Here is a 17,916-nt window from a genome sequence, read left to right on the forward strand (position 1 = left end):
TATTTTTTAAGATAAATCGAAAGAAAAATCGCATTTCCGAAAAGCAGTCGTGCACAGAAGCCTTACATGCGGAGGACAGACTTATCCAAATTGCAATGTTAAGGTAAATGTGAGAGTGTGCAAAAAGTCATGCCGTTTTGTGCACAAAAAAAAAAAAAAAAAAAAAAAACAGACGGAAATAAGTGAAAAAGTGCAAAACCATAAGAAAACCAATCAAAATATTTTTATACTAATCTGAATTGAGAAAATAGAATTAGAGCATTCCGATTTTAAACACTTTTGACAAAAATGACCAAGAAACTATTTTGCTTTTCATGATCATTTCTAACTGCCTAACAACCAAACGGAAAACAACTTTTAGGTGCGTCGGTATTAAAAAAGAAAACACCATAAAATCTGCTTCTTTTCCGTATGATACGGATCAATTGAATTTCGCAAATGTCTCAGGTAACATTATCATAATCTTAATTGATTTATAGTTATCGGCAAAACACATCATTCATCCTGGTCATTTCACAAATTATTAAAAAGCGAAGATTTTCATGGTAACTGTTGTCACAGAAGCCACAAACTCTTATTTATTATTAACGATCTGATTAACATGTATTTTAAGGATTACGGACTCTAATAAATAGGTAAATATCGGGTAAAATCGTGATAAGTTGTAGAAGGCCCGAAGCTACCCTCGCCTTTTGTCGCCACTTATTGTAAACCCTATCTTTAGCAAACCTCAGAGGATTCCTGCATTATTTGAACTTTTCTGTGTAACGGGATATACACGGTGATTTTTTACTGAATCTTATGTGCACTAGGTTTTCCGGAATTATACAAAATTATAAAAAAGTCGATAAATATTTATGTGGCAGAAATAACGTTTTTATCTTTTAAAACTCTTTATTTTTAGATTTAATGTGGTAGTAAATTATTTTACGGATTTTTTACTTTACTACGGTACTAGATTACATGTTGAAATCATTTATGTGTCTTTATTATACACAGTCAAATTACTATCAAGGTCATTCAAGTATTGTAAACTACATTCTGTTTAGGGTAACTATACTGTTTACATAGAAAATCATACAGTCCTCATTTAAATCAGTAGCTACTTTATGTAACTGCCTTCAATATGTGTTAAATTTGCATGCATTTTAGTATGAAAATGGTATAAATTGACCGAATATGCTCATTTTAGCCGCTGGTTCACATACCTTCGAAAGGTACATCTTATCTCTTGTTAGAACGTAGCCATTTGTAGTTGAAAATGATTGTGCTATTTCTGGCCATGGTTAAAGCTAAAATCATTGTCAATTCACTTAAAAAAGTGGCTAATAAAGTATCAGTTGTTAATTACCTGTAACTTTAGATTAAAGACATAAATACATTATTGAACTTGTCTGTTAAAACATAATTAAACAAAAGAAAACAGAAGTGGATCCTTTTATAATTACAGACCGAAAGTAATTACCATACCGCATCTAGTAGGCAATGTATGTATACCGACCTTTAAACTTTGCACACAATAAGATATTCAATGAGGTATGTATTATCGATCGTGTGCGCACTTGACTGTTATCCACACAAGGAAGTATATCAATTGCCAATAAAATTTAAAACGAGTTTAAACACATAGAGACAGTAACACACGATGGTGAAAAGTTTGCTAAACAGAGATGGTACTGTTCTTGTTCTTTAAAGGTAAGTTCCAGGGATTTTTAAATATATTACTTATAAAAAGGAATATGTTAACGTAAATATTTGAATGTTTTTTTGCAGCGTATACATATTAATTCGCTATTAGTTTTAATTTTAGAACAAGAATGCAACATGAATTAAATTATATTGATGATTTTCGTATCATTTTACGTATTTTATTTCTGATTTTATTAAACTATATGTGTGACTCTTTGTAAATCTAAAATTTTCGAAACCGAAAGTAGATGTATCGAAATGACCTATATATGTTGTAATCTTGTTGCTAAGCCCATTTTTTATATAAAGCAACCTTTTTGTGAAAATAAAATTAAAATAAGATGATTACTTATCTGAAGTGCTGACGATGAAAGCATATTCAGGACAGGATACTCTTGAAGCACTGATTAATAATCAGACGAGAGGGTTAAATTATTTAGACAAGAGTAATACACCATGTTTATAAACACTTCAAAGGTTTTGTAAATACATCATACCGATTTCCGTTAGGGATGCGTGTTTTTTCTCAATTTTAGACAAGGTCACGAACTAAATATCAATTGTGTTAGACGTATCTTGTTTCTGAAAATGGGTTTTTCTTTTTTATTTATTGAATCGACAAGAATAGCAATTACCTGTTTATAAATGAAAGACAACTCGTCTATTACTTAAATATAAATCTCTAATTACTATTTTTGATTGTTTGTATATTATGCTTACTTTATTTGATCCAAAAATAATTATTCTCGATTTGTAGTACCGCAGTTTTAGTTTAAGAACGATTTAACTAAGGTTGGATTCCTGGGTAAAATAAAATTCTGTATTGTTGTTATTGTCCCCCGCTTTTTCGAAGAAAAAAGGGGATATAGAAATGGGCTCCGTCCGTCCCTCCGTCCGTCCGTCACACTTTCATGTCCGGTCCATAACTTTGTCATTTATGAAAGGAATCTAAAATTACTTGGCACAAATGTTTGCTATAATAAAACGATGTGTCATGCGCAACAACCAGACCCCCACCTCCAGGGTCAAGGTCGCACTTGCTCATCCAAGGTCAACATTGTCTATTTAAGGATATATGTCGTGCCCGGTCCATAATTTATTTATCTTTGAAGAAATTTTGTAAATAATTGCCACAATTGCTCACAATAATGAGGAGATGTGTCATGCGCAACCACCGGTCACCTACCTTCAAGGTCAATGTCACACTAGGAGGTCAAATATTTACATTGTCTGTTACAGGGTATATTTCGTGTCGGTCCATAACTTTGTCATTTATCAAAGGAATTTGAAATAACTTGGCACAAATGTATGTTATAATTAGACGATGTGTCAAGCACAACAACCAGGCCACTAACTCCAGGGTTAATGCCGCACTTGCTCATTCGATGTCAACATTGTCTATTGGGGGTATATGTCGTGTCCGGTCTATAACTTCCTTATCTTTGAAGGGATTTTGTAAATACTTGCGACAATTGTTTACAATAATAAAATGATGTGTCATGCGCAATAATCGGTCATCTATCTCCAAGGTCAAGGTCACACTTGGAGGTCAAATATTGACATAGTCTGTTATAGGGTATATTTTGTGTTCGGTCCATAACTTTTTCATATATCAAAGGATTTTGAAAATACCTGGCATAAATAGTCACTATAATAAGACGATGTGTCATGCGCAACAACTGCATCCCTACCTTCAAGGTCAAGGTCACATTTTGAGGTAAAATATTAACATAGTCTGTTAAAGGGTATATATTGTGTCCGATCTAGAACTTCTTCATAGTTCAAGGGATCTTGAAAAAACTTGCCACAAACAGTCACAATAATAAGACGATATGTCAAGTACAACACCTGCACCCCTACCTCCAAGGTCAAGGTCACACTTAGAGGTCAAATGTTAACAGTGTCTGTTATATGGTATATTGTGTGTCCAGTCCATAACTTCTACATAGATCAAGGGATTTTGAAAATACTTGGCACAAATAGTCACAATGATGAGATGATTTGTCATGTGTAACACCAGTATCCCTATCTCCAAGGTCAAGGTTACATGTAGAGGTCAAAGATTAACATAGTCTGTTTTGGGGTATATTTTGTGTCCAGTCCATATCTTTTTCATAGATCAAGGGATTTTGAAAATACTTTAAACAAATAATCACAATAATAAGACGATATGTCAGGCCCAAAACATGGGACCCTACCTCAAAGGTCACATGTAGAGGTCAAAGATTAACATAGTCTGTTAGAGGGTATATTTTGTTCCCATCTATAACTTCTTTATGGTTCAAGGTATTAATAATAAGACGATAATTATGCCATGCAAAACATCCAAGGTCAAGGTCACACTACGAGGTCAAAGCTTAACATTCATTTTATTTCTTTAATAAATCTATTGTTGCAAAAATTTTGCAGATCTAGCATTGATCATAATTTTGGACTAAAAGTTCTTAGATCCATACCCCAATCTTTGAAATAAGCACAGATATACGCTTCATATAAAACTTCCCCGAGGCGGGGGACGTTGGCAACTCTTACGTTACAAATTCTTGTTATATTTATTGTTGTTGTCGACATAAATCGAGGCATATTATTCTACTTTGTTGTGAGCCAACGTATTGTCAATGTTCTTATTAGAAAAGACCCGGTCACGAATTTCTTGTGACACCGACAGCGGGTAGCGCTTGGTGTGTTTCATGACATTTACGACTTAGCATTTTTTTACTAAACAGAAGATGAACGAGGCCGATATCTAAGTTACACAGCATCATACACTTGGTTTGGATACAATTGTTTACACTGGCTTACGATGACAACCCGGATGACATTCTGTCGTTAACATTTTTTAGCACGGAACACATAAAAATATAACCTATTATTAACATCCTGCTTAAATATGCATAGAATATTCGTGGTTCAGATGACGTCTGTTTGAGTTACGTTATGTGCTGTAACCGCAGCCACTACCCGATGAAGCCGTGATAATGGCGATTCCTGCTATCTTTCACTCAAATTGTATCAATCAGGTGGTAAAAGCCCCATCAAACGCCCTTTTCGGTTACGGCTTTATTAAGCACAAACATAGTTATTTCAACTGGCGGTATATCTTAACCTCCTTTAAACTTCTGAAGGTAGGACTTGGATAGAATAAATACCACATAACAATGATTGAGTCCTTTTATGTTGGTAATAAAGATTACTAAGTTTAGCCTACAGCCGGAAAAATGTGAAAATTATAATTACTGCTTAAAAATGTAACATTCAAAGAACAGTTTGAGGGATTGCCATTCAACTTAAAACATACGTATTATAGAAAAAACTAAAACGCATAGCAATGAAAAACAAATAGAATAAAATAAGACATGGTATTTTTTCTAACACACAAATAACAGTACCGCCGAAAATCGATACCATTCATTTTCTATACAGTACGTTTACATTCTGCACATATTCTGGTACGTCTTTTAACATTAAATGGATTATATATTTTAATATCTGGAATAATTCTATAACGTTTATTGCACACTTCAAGCGTTTAATTGTATCAGTATCAGAAACTTAAGCACCATTCAGATCATATCACTTTGAAAAATAAATCCATTAAATGAATCTAAAATGTGTTAAGATTTGGATAATGTTGATACTAGGGAGTCAATATTTTTCATTAAAATATTCATAAAATATTTATAATATTAATATAAACGTAGAAATGAGTAATTGGCTTAAATATATTCAATAAACATTATCTCGACGCTAAACATTTGTATTTACTTTTTTTTATAAAAATAATATAATTGTGAACAAAATGCATTTTCTTTATTTATAATATTTGATTATTTGTTTTCATTTTCTTTACGTAAGCAGGTATATTTTTTCCGTACTCCACATGTCCCGGTCTGTCTGACAAAGCAAGACCTATAAACGTGACAAAGAATGACCTCCGAACGGATTTACTTTTCTTTAAACAAGTATGTCAAAAAAATACATATTTCGAACAACAGTCTGAGAGTAGGTGTGTAATGTCTGAAAGCAGCATAAATTTAAATTAACTATGCGTGCATGTGTACTGTAGACATACTAAGTTCTTTTAAACGTATTGGCGTATATTGAAAGCTTGTGCAGTGGTACATGTACAGTGATAACTTTGTCTTAAACTAAAAATCTGATTATATGATTAAACCCCTCTTATTTCTACATTATGATGTTATCGTTATTGTCGTTTAACATTGATGAACAAAAAATAAAGGTTATGTAATTATAAGTTGTAACCATTAGTAAAAACAATATTTATTTACAGTTGTATGTTATATCGGCTTCCGGGAGAGATAATTTATTAATGAGTATCGTTCATTCTTTGCCAATAAGTATGTTTTGACCATACATAAACAACTTTCCATTGTGTAATATTCGTTTATTTTATATTTTACTTTAGGAAATAATAGAGAATGACAATGCAAGATGATGGATTTATCAATTGCTGTAGCTTGTCTTATAGTGTATATTAAGAAACACAAGAATTCTTGTTCGCATTTAGACGTCCTGTCGGAAAAAATAAGAATAGAAGTAGAAAAACAAATCAATCAGGTTAGTTTTGCTTGCGTTACCTTTTCGTGTTGTGTACAATTTATATTATAAAAATCTGAAGTGTTTAACGCATGATCCAAATATTTATTATACTCAAAACATTAAATGTTTTTATTGAATGCCGCCTTTTCATCGAATGTATGATCTTTGTTTCTATATTTTAATTATATGAATATGCTTAAAAACTTAACCTTTCTATGCAAATATTTAAAAAACATATTTTATATGTTTTAATCAAACCTAAAACAAGTCTTTAATTTAGATTACAACGTTACGGTTAGTATCAAACACACAACTCAAGTTAGTTTCATGGTAATTAAATAGTCATAAAGTACTATAATGTTTCTTTGCTGAATAAAACTGCTACATTGTGAAAGTCTTAAGTTAAATCATATTCAAATTATCAGAACGAAAGTCTCCATGAAAAAGTCAAGGAAGATAAAGATGATTTGGAAAACTACAAGCTCCAACTGCATATTCTTACAAAAAGTAAAGAAGATTTAGAATTAGAATTAGAGGAAGTCAGGCGTCAAAATTTAATGTATGAAAAGAAACAGGAGCACATTTTTGAAGACAATAAGAGGCTAAATGAGAAGGTCGAGCAACTTGAAATAAATAATTCTGTTCTTATTGATAGACATAAAAAAGAAATGGAAAAACAAGTCAATGTTAAAAAGAGAAACAACCATCACCATATTACAGAGCAAACGCGTTTAAAATCGTACATATCTAAATTGGAGATAAAGACAAAGGAGTATCAAGATAAAGTTATTGGCATGAAGCTAAAATGTGAAAAAGAGGTTCAAGCAACAGAAAGAAAAATGCATCAATTACAAGTACACCTTCAGGAAAAAAAGGAACGGATAATGCAAAAAGATGAAGTCATCACTTCAAACGAAAGAAAGATTAAATACCAGTGTGCAGAGATAGATCACCTTCGTGAACAAATAAAAGACATGGAGGTTAAAAATGATTTTCTGAGAGCAAAAGAGCATGAAATAAGTAAAATGAGTGAAGAAAAACAAATATTAGAAAGGAAAAATGAAGAACTTTTTGATGAAATGGAGAAAGTGACTGAAACACTTTGTAAAACTGATGCGCGATTGGGTGCGGTTTTATCATCTCTGAAGATAGACATGGTTTCTTTGACCACATGTGAGGATGATAACTGTACAAGATATAAACACGAAACTCATATGCAAAAAACATCTGACTGGAAAGAGGTTGCATATTCTATAAAGAATAAAATTGATCATCTGCAAGGCAATATCTACGGCCTAAATATCAAAAGTAATAGCTATGAAGACACCAACGTATGTGACAAATATCATAGCCCCATGAAAAGTGAACATGTAAACTTCATGCAACAACCTGTTGAAACACAGACAGAATTGAACGAACTACATGAATTGCTCAACAAAAAAGAACATGAGCTGAGCAAACTAACTGACGATAAAATGTGTCTACAAAACACAATAGAGCAAAATGAAATACTTTTGCAACAGTTCAGGGAAAAATTAAACCATATGCAAAAACGATATCAAGACAAAACAGAAACCGTTAATTCAACAGAGAAGATGAATGCAGATCTTGCAAAAGAATGTGATAATCTAAGAGACAGATTAAAGAAAAAAGAGATGTATATAACACAACTTAAGGAAGACATATATAAAAATCTCTCTCACTACGAAGAAAGGGAATCAAAATATCAGCATGATTTGACACAACTAAGATCGGAATTGAGAGAAAAGGGTGTACAACTGTCTCGATTAAATGATCAACTTATTGAAGGAGAGTCGGCAAAAACAGACCATGTGCTTAATGCACAAGAATTGCTGAAGTATAAAGACAAATTAATTGAATCAGAGGAACAATTAAAAAACATCCAGAATGAACACTGTCAGCTAAAGACAAAATATGAAGATTTAGAGAATGAACTAAGGAAAAAAGAAGGCGAACTAACTAAACGGGAGATGGAACGTGATCAAATATTAAAAAAAATGAAGGAATCTGACGAATTAGTCATTTTGATGCAGAAGAAGATTCAGGAGTTGGAAAGAGATGCTGTGCAAAATAACCAGACCAAAACCGACATAGACAGACAGCTTGAGGATCTAAACGAACGCCAAACTTTACTTTTATCCGAGAAAGATAGAATTATATCAGAACTGAACAAAACAATGATTTTGTTAAATCAAACAATCTCCGATCTAAAAGAAACCGAAAAGTCACTTAAATTAGATCAAAGAAATAGAGAAGAACACATATCTACGTTAAATGATAAATTAAAGAAATACACACATTTGGTTAATAAAAATGAGTCAAAAGTTCGAGACATGGAAAAGACTCTACAGACAGAAAAAAATGAGTTTGAGAATAAATTACAGTTTTATGAGAATGAAATTGCCAGGAAAGACAAAATGGCTGACGAAATCAACGATAGAATGGGCAAAATGGAATCACGCGCAATAGCGCTAGGAAAAGAATTGAAGGAAAGAGATGCCAAAATAGATGAACTTGATGCACAGCTCCAACAAATCCAAAAACACCAAGATGATACTCAGAAAAATCTCGAAAACGTCATCAATTCAAAACAGAAATTGATACTTCATCTCCAAAAAGACGTTGAACAGCGCAACTCTAAAATTAGTAGTCTGGAGAAAAAAAACGCACAGGAATCATTAGAAAACCTTTCTGGAGGAGAACACAAAATTGATGTTGCAGTGACAAATGAGATCAAGGAGCTGAAAAGACAGTTAAAACTTACAATGTCAAAACTACATGACACTGAAGCTGAACTCGATGACACTAAGACTAGGTAAATGATATCTTGCTTTTATCGATCAGTTCAAAGAAACCACTTTTTGTATAGTTTTGAAATATCTTTTTTATTAGATAACAAATTGATAATACTTACAAATCACTTTGCCTTATAAAAATCCTATATGTAAACTGACACATTGATACTGCTTTCAACCGTTTTTTACTATTTCTAAGACTTAGTAAAGCCATGGGGGACCGTTTGACAGATAACAACCCCAACATCACTGATCTAAGCGACAGGAATCGTCCAACAAAACTTGCCGAGAAATGTGCAGAGCTGTATGATAATCAATGGACAGATGCATTTGAAATTCTTGAAACATATTTTCCAAATGATGAGGCTGTAATCGAAGCTTTATTGCATATCTTACAGGTAATTGAAAACGTTTTCTTACCATGCGACAAGAGTATAATTTTAATTCAGATCATTGTATCTTGACAATTGTACCTTTAACTAGGTGTCTTTAAGAAGGCCATCAAATTAATTTTATGTCATGCCTTTAAAAATCAAAGCGCATTTTATATTATGATATTAATACATGTTGGACAATATTTTTATTAGTAATATTATTGTTGGCCTTTTCTGAGCGTAAGACTTCTTGAATTTTTAATTAATTCTTTGATATGAAAGCTGAAATGAAGTTCTACATATCATAATCATGCAGGCAGCATAAATGCAAATATACATTTATATCACCCTTGTGTATCGTAAAATGTACAGGTTACAATGACCTTCTGTCAAGAAAAGGCGCAGTACCAGATGGACGAATTAGGGAGGACTTTGACCTTCGCAGACAGAAATGTATGTACATTTGTATAACATAAAAATATAAGAATGAAATATTCTAAAATGATAATGAACTTGTTCTTCCACTTAAAATGTACTGGAAATAATTTATGATTTTGAAATGATGAAATTATGATAAATATAGCCCTTATGAGTCATTTGTTTTATGTATTTAATCAACAGGCAAATGCTGATCAGTCACTCAGTGTATATAAACAGTTGAAAGATACTAGAAAAGCCACTGCGTTATCAGCAGTAAAAAACTTACGCGAGGTAAGTTTATCATAAAAACAGGCAACTGTTATTTATATAATTATAATACACAGGCGTATAGTCAAATGAAAAGACAATTAACATCGCTTGTCATGTTTGGGTACAATGTTCTGATGGTATGACAACTGAATTACTAACGTTCTTCAAACAATACGGTAGCGGACTAAATGTGTAAATTGTAAACGCTTTGTATCTTAAAGTAATGATTATTTGCAATTAAATGTATTTATATTTTTAAGTAAGAAGTAAATGCAAGCATTTATTTCATCGCAGACAAGTCGTCACCTTAGTGCAAGAACGTGATAAGTGCTTCTAAATTTAATAGCAGTTATACAGTTATTGCGTTGAGGGGACAATTAGTGTTTACACTACGTCACAAGTTTCAAAATATTCCCTTTTGTAATAAAAATTAAATCAATATTATTTCACATTTAGTACATTTAGCCTGTATGTAATATATTGGGCCTTTTATTTTGAAACAGTAAATTACCCCTTATAAAAATCTATTACATAGATCTGTATCACAAAAGAACATATTTTATGTTTCAGATGTTTATTTCATATCTTAGACAAACAGCGGATCAAACGGTATCAAGAGCTCTTGAAATCAAGGATTTTACCTTTGAATGCCTTGAAATGTGCTGGTTAATGTTGGTTTGTATTTTCGTGACATTTTTGTAATAATGATTAATGCAATAGTTAAAATACGTTATGAATGACATAAGAGATAAAAAATTGAAATCATAAACTATTTTGGAAGAAATCTCTCTTTATAGGTGCAACTGTGTTTATTAGAAACATTATTCAATCATATCAATAAATATTTTCTATAATTAAGAAAAAATCTATATTTTCTTATAGGTAAATGATCCTCCTGTTGCATTTGCTCCCTTGCTTGCAAAGGGTACACACTTCAACTCAGATTTATACAAACCGTACACAACTAATGGGTCACACGTCGAATATGTTGTATGGCCTGCTTTGCTGTTACATAAAGGTGGTCCAATTCTGGCAAAAGGTGTAGCTCAAGGAATCAACAAATCAAAGAAAAGTACAAAGCATAAGAAATCCATGTCCAACAAACAGTTTTGAAATGTTCAAAATAAGGAAATAGTAATTAAAGTACAGTTGAAGTACTAAACGAAATATATGCTAAACAACAATATTGAAATGTTCAAGAAACAGTTAAGTTAACTGAAAAGCATGCCAAACGCACAATATTCAAATGATCAAAATACAGTTTATTTTAAAGTAAAATGAAAGGATGCGCACGAACAATGTTTTTTATGTTCAAAATAAAGTACACTATGTAACCAGAGATCACATTAACCGATGTAAAACAAAAAATAAGTATAATCAAATAAGTATGTTAATTTGATCACGCAGACTGAAGATATTAGCAAGGCAGTACATGCTAAAATTAGATTATTCTCATTATTTATGTACATTGGTATTCAGACCAATTACTACTTGCTTGAAGTAAAACTACCATATTTCATAAGTATGTTATGACGACTTTAGGTTCTACAATTATTGAATAGGAAATTATAAGCAACTTTTTATAAATCAAGATAAATAGAGGATATTTGTTAAGTTCAGTGTAGGAACGGAATATATTTCACCGAGGTAGCGCCAAAAGGTATATTTCACGAGTGGCGCAGCCACGAGTGAAATATGAACTTTTGGTGTTCACAAGGTGAAATATATTTCGATCTTACACTAAACTAAACAAATGTTCTTTTTATTATATGCAAAGAAACGTTTTAAAAAGACATTGAACCTAATACTGAATGAAAAGCGCTCCAAATAATAATACATCGTGACGTCATTTACGACGTTACGTCATTAAGTTGGTTTCCAGTATTGTGCACGCAGGTATTTCACTGAAACAACGTAATAAATTCAAAACAGTGAAATTATCAATTTGTTTAAAACAGTGATATTATCAGTTTTATATCATTGATATATCTCTATAAACCACCGAAAAGCAATAAAACGCAATATTGGTGGATAGTTTTAAGCATATCGTTTTAATCAGTTTCTTACCATATGAAGATGATATATTACATATGCTGGTGGCATGCTTGGTTGCTTTCAGTCTATGTTTTTATTGTTGTCTTATTTTATTTTTTCTTGTATTTTATCATGTTGCATGCTTGTCGTCCGTTTTGATGTAATTATAAATGTTTGTTGATTTATTTCATATTGATTTCTTAGCATATCAATACAATTTGTAAGTTAATGTTAGTTTTGTATCTTATAGAACAATATTTTGTATCTTAATTAAAGCAGCACGCCTCCAGATTCATGCTTATTTTCATGAAAATTGAGATAATGCATACATGGCATAGAAAAGTAAAATATTGTGAAGTGAACAAAGATGATAATTTCCACATTGCAAGCAGCACGTACAACCCATGTAAATCAACAAAAAGAGCTCAAAAAATGCAAAAATAGTACTTAGTGCGTTACTAACGCAGTAGAAATATGGTTGAAAATACTGCAAAATTGGTCATTAATCGCACATAGCATAGAAATTATTACTTGATTACTTTAATCTTGAAGAATCTTTTTACTTTTCTTAAAATTCCTGTACGTTTTTCTCAAATTTGATTTTCTTGAAATATTTTGGTTAATCTGGAGGCGTGCAGCTTTAATATATACAATGCAACTGTTAGTTCATGTAATTATTAGACTATGTGCTTCTATTACTAATCTGATCCATCTACTGGTTCATGATAATGGTCATATTTGAATAGAATAAGGGTAACATATTATATAGTTTACATTGAAAGGATCCATGTTAACTGTCTGAAGATGAAAATCTGATTTTGATTTTGATTTAATTGACTGTAGCCACTTTATACAACATGGTTTGTGAGTACTGATTCAACACATGTAAGATTTAAAATCTGAAAAATTCAATATTGATAACTAACACTTTCGTTGAAAGCATGTAACGTTATAATCTTTACAGATCACTGGACTACAATCTTATCTATATTTTTCAGATTTAGATTATTTCGTTAGTATTGGTTTAAATAGAGGATATTTGTTTGTTTTGCATGTAAGATTGAAATATAATTTCACTGAGTGAACACCAGATACAATATTTTCACGAGTGGCGTAGCCACGAGTGAAAATATAATAGCTTGTGTTCACGAATGAAATATATTACAATCTTATATGTAAAAAAAATAAATTTTCTTTTTATTTTATGCTTTTTAAGTGATTTTAAGTATTTTTTTACTGATTTTGCCGCGTAACGTCGCGCATTTTCCTTTGTGACGTCATTATATCATGACGTCACATCATAAGTTTTGAAATATAGTTCTGTTAAATTTCTCTAATTTTGTTAAATTTTAACATGATAAATGACGACATTGACTTTCTTTTCCTAAATAAGCAAATTTACGTATGACAGAATTTATTTCTGTCTGTTATTCCATTTGGTTATGATTTTCTTTTCATCCGCATTTAGATATAGTCCGGCTACAGTGAAAATTATATTTTATAAATTTCACTAGTGGTTTATCAGAATATAATCATCTGATATATTGTAATAAAACACTGGAAAGCATGAAATAAACATATTTTATTCCTCACATAAGTATATTTACATACATGATATTTACAATCAAAACAAGAAAAGGATTAGACTGGAAGCAACCTAATGCTTATTGAAGTCTTTTCCCAATATACAATTAATATATGTGCTAAATAGTAGTATTGAAAAAATTGAATCATTGAATGCTCTACCAATATGGGCTTTCATTCAAGACACCTACCTTGTTTAATATAATAATTGCCTTAAAGTTATTGAAGGATGCTTGCATGATCCTATCGGTTACCGTGTCACATGTTACCAATTTATGTATATTGCTTATGATTTGATGTGTTGCCAACATTCAATATATAGTTAGCATTACTTATTTTCACATTTTTTACATTTCAGAATGAATTATTGTTTCGAAAATACGTGTTTAAAATAAATATTTTATATCTATTAAATATCTAATAATATCTGTTTTTGTATCGTAGCTACTTTTAGTTTCAAAGTGCTACAAACTGGCTGTTATGTGATTATTTAATGTTTGACTGGTAACCATTTAGAAATTACACAGTTTGATTCATACTGAACAGGTTTCTATATATTATATAAGTTAGGAGTTTTAACTGAGTATTTAGACTAGTGTAATATTTATCATAATATACTTTACTCTTTGTCATATTTTTCAAAGTTGTGATTATTTCATTATAATAATAGTAATGATGTATTATGATAAGAACCAAAAACTAGATAAATAATAGAGAGAAAAACAAAACGAATAACAAATTAAAGTAATAGCAACAAAGATATAGCTACTAAGATGCAAAAACTGTGAAAAGAAAACAATCATATGTAGAAAATCATTGTATAAGTGTAAGAAAAACGTAAACTGTTGTTTTTTGTTGTTGTTTTTTTAAGAAAAATTAGTGGTTGAATATTTACGTAATATAGATACGTTGTATATTTCCCTATAGATATGATAAAAATAACAATCTAATAAGCTGCTACGATAAGTAATTACCAAATAGCGTTTTATAGCTTTATTAAATGTCCGGACATATTATAGTCTTGCTTTGTTGAAGAAATTGTATGTACATTGTATATGTCTAATTTTAACATGTTTATGAGAAAGTTCGAGTTTTGGTATTACATGTATTTTGCTCTTTGCCGTTTTTTTTGTCGTGTTTTTGATAGGCCATATTGTTTGTATTGTTATAATGATAACCTAAAAGCATTTAAAAGGAATGTGCTGTAATATTGATATTTATTGATTTATTATTTATTGAAGTCTCATTGTTACATGTGTACATATAAGTATATATAAAGCATAAAATACAAACATAAAATACATGAAAAGGCCACTCTAAACAGTTACAAGATGCTTCTAAGGGAGAAAACTCCACAGGCCATATCACAGCAGTTTACTGGTTTATGCACTGAGGAATTGTCCCCCTTAGCTACACAAATTTCATATGATCAATATCATTCATTAAAGGTAATGTTACAATTTAAAGACATAACATCAATATATTCACACTATTGCATGTTTTTCTTATAGAAGTTTAAAATGGGACACAATTAATAAAACAATACTGAAATGTTTAAATGCGAACATTATTAATGGTATGAAAAAATTACCATTATATCATTTAATATTGTAAATATGTTATTTGTTATACTTTACATTCTCCTAACGGTACCAACTTAGGTATATCAGGGTCTTACAACAATTTGTCTCCTTCAACATGATTTACATTAATTCCGTTTTATCAATGCCATACATTGATGTCTTACATAGATGTAACATATTTTTGTGTAATATATGTAATGTATATGGTCGTTCATACTTACAAATTATAAGTCAGTTAATGAAGTTTTTCATTAATTTAAATTTAAGTACATTTTATTCAGTCTGATATTCTTATTGTTTTATTCATCTCTTTATTAGTTCTATCACATATTCATGTATTAGTCTTTACATTATTAGTGCCTATTTTCGTTAATTGTTTATTCATTTTGGTAGACCATTAAAAACAACCAATTTATTTAGCTACAAAATAAATCAAGCTAGACCATCTAGACTCATTTTAGATGTAATGTCCTAGTATTTTAAGTTCAATTACAGAGTAGCTTAGTGTATGGACATTTTGACAAAAGCATTATCAAATTTGTCTTTTTCAACCTTAACTATTTGAGAAAATCTAATGGATTCGATCTAACTCCTCTTCTTTCAGTTTCGATACTACGACCTCTCTTCAACAAATAAAAAACAGCAATGCATTTCTATGGTATTGACTGGTTATATCTATTTTATTTAATAAAAGTTTATGGTTTCTATAGATATAACAAAACATATTGTAAAATTGTTTTATTTTTACAAAAAAAAAAAAAAAAAAAATAAATAAAAAAAAAATAAAAAAATAAACAAACATAGACTCCCTTTTCATTTTTCTGTCGGTAATTGTTGAAATCTATTAGACAATGTTTTGGAAACAATGGTACTAATAATAATTATATCAATATGTTAATTATAACCCATTCTTATAATTTGAAAATATTGTACATCATCGGATGATGTTGTTTTTTTTTTATAATTGTACAATTCGTCAGGTCAAATACTTATAGCCATTGCCAGACTGCTATACAAATACATTTTGATTATTTGCGGAGTTTTAATATAATACAATTTCGTCTTCATTATCTGTTTAAAAAGTGCACCTTTCTCCTTAAGATACTGAAAAGAATATTCTGAGTTTATCTTTATGCAAAGTAGACATATGAAACTTAAACGATCATGTGGCCTTTGTACTACCATTAATTTTCAGATAAGTTTCAGTAAGCGTTATTTGATAGGAGATAACATGACTACGAGTTTTACCGCGGTTTAAACGTGTCTAACAGTTAAATATTTGATAAGTTTTAAGGTCGATATCGTCTGTAACCTTAACCATGTTATTATATCTATCTTTGTCAGATTTCGTGGAAGGCAAACTGAAACGAATTACTTCCTGGTCTAGGTAACTATCGAATCACAATATACATGTAGTTAATTCAACACTTATATAAAACTGGTTTAACAAACTTGAATGTAATAACTTATATATAGATTAATCCTGGCCGACTATGTAAACAATATTATGCATTTGAAAGTAAAACGAAAGCGGTAACCGTTCTGTTTAACTAAATAAATTTACAACATGAATTATTTAACAAAATATATTTGGCTGATGTAATTTGGCTAATTTAATTTTTTACCATTTGAAAGGAATCTTAACTGTGATAGAAATGGATACGTTATAATTCATAAAATAAAGATATTTTGCTTAAAATATTAGTTATATTTTTTCTTGTGTTTTCCAGCATCATTTTTCCCGAACTTTGAAAGTAATCTTAACTGTGATAGAAATGGCTACGGTATTCGTAAAATAAAGATACTCTAATTTGCTTAAAGTATTAGTTTGTTTTTCATCTTTTGTTTTCAAGCAGTATCTACTTTTCAGAAATAACGTTGTCCCGAAACCCCATACACTTAAGCGTCGAACGAATACGTCAGCGCGTGAAAAAAGGAATGCCGCTGAATACTGAATGCCATAATTAAATACGTTATTGAAAATCATTGTATCGTCACATGTAAGACATCAAAGAAAATGAAGAAAGACACATAATCTGCTAAGGGCATTTTATGTGTGTGTGTGTGTGTGTGTGTGCGTGTGTGTGTGTGCATAGCTTCGTCACATAAACGAATCCAAAGTCCCTGTCGGGATTCGAACCCACAGCGGTCGTTGACTTCAAACCTCTTGCCCCTCACAAAATGATAAATCACTGTCATATTTTAGAATGATGGCCAGTCCCGTATACTGTAACATTTCGTTTTTGATCCTACTATTTCCTCCGTTTATAGCCATGTAACTATATGAAGGAAAGCAATGTTCAGTTAATGATAAAAACAACAACAACAACAAATAAAAAAACCTTTGAAGGGAGATAAACCAGAAAGATCATCCTTTTTTGTTTATCATGGTTATTACCCTTTAATCTATATAGTTTAGATTGATTGATTAATTGATTGATTGATCATTTCAACATAATAATACAGTTTTCTAAGTAGAAATGATCTTAATTGAATATATATAATGATTTTTATTATGTCATCACAGTGTTGTTACTGTAAATGAACTTTTAAGAAAACAAAACAATATGTTCAAAATATGTTGAA

At 30.6% G+C, this 17,916-nt stretch overlaps 1 protein-coding gene across 1 annotated transcript; it reads left to right on the top strand.

Annotated features, from left to right (window-relative positions):
• Positions 1-1,599: 1,599 nt before the first annotated feature.
• On the top strand, positions 1,600-16,129 carry LOC132739187 (myosin heavy chain, muscle-like). Its single transcript, XM_060726854.1, has 8 exons — positions 1,600-1,695; positions 6,116-6,267; positions 6,675-9,085; positions 9,265-9,463; positions 9,812-9,892; positions 10,061-10,150; positions 10,700-10,804; positions 11,012-16,129. Exons 2-8 carry the CDS (start codon positions 6,142-6,144, stop codon positions 11,240-11,242), a joined length of 3,243 nt encoding a protein of 1,080 aa, XP_060582837.1. The 5' UTR covers positions 1,600-1,695; positions 6,116-6,141; the 3' UTR covers positions 11,243-16,129.
• Positions 16,130-17,916: the final 1,787 nt, after the last annotated feature.

The sequence above is a fragment of the Ruditapes philippinarum genome, unplaced genomic scaffold (genome assembly GCF_026571515.1).
Source record: "Ruditapes philippinarum isolate M1 unplaced genomic scaffold, ASM2657151v2 ctg753_1_1_1_1, whole genome shotgun sequence".
Taxonomy (NCBI): Eukaryota; Metazoa; Mollusca; class Bivalvia; order Venerida; family Veneridae; genus Ruditapes; species Ruditapes philippinarum.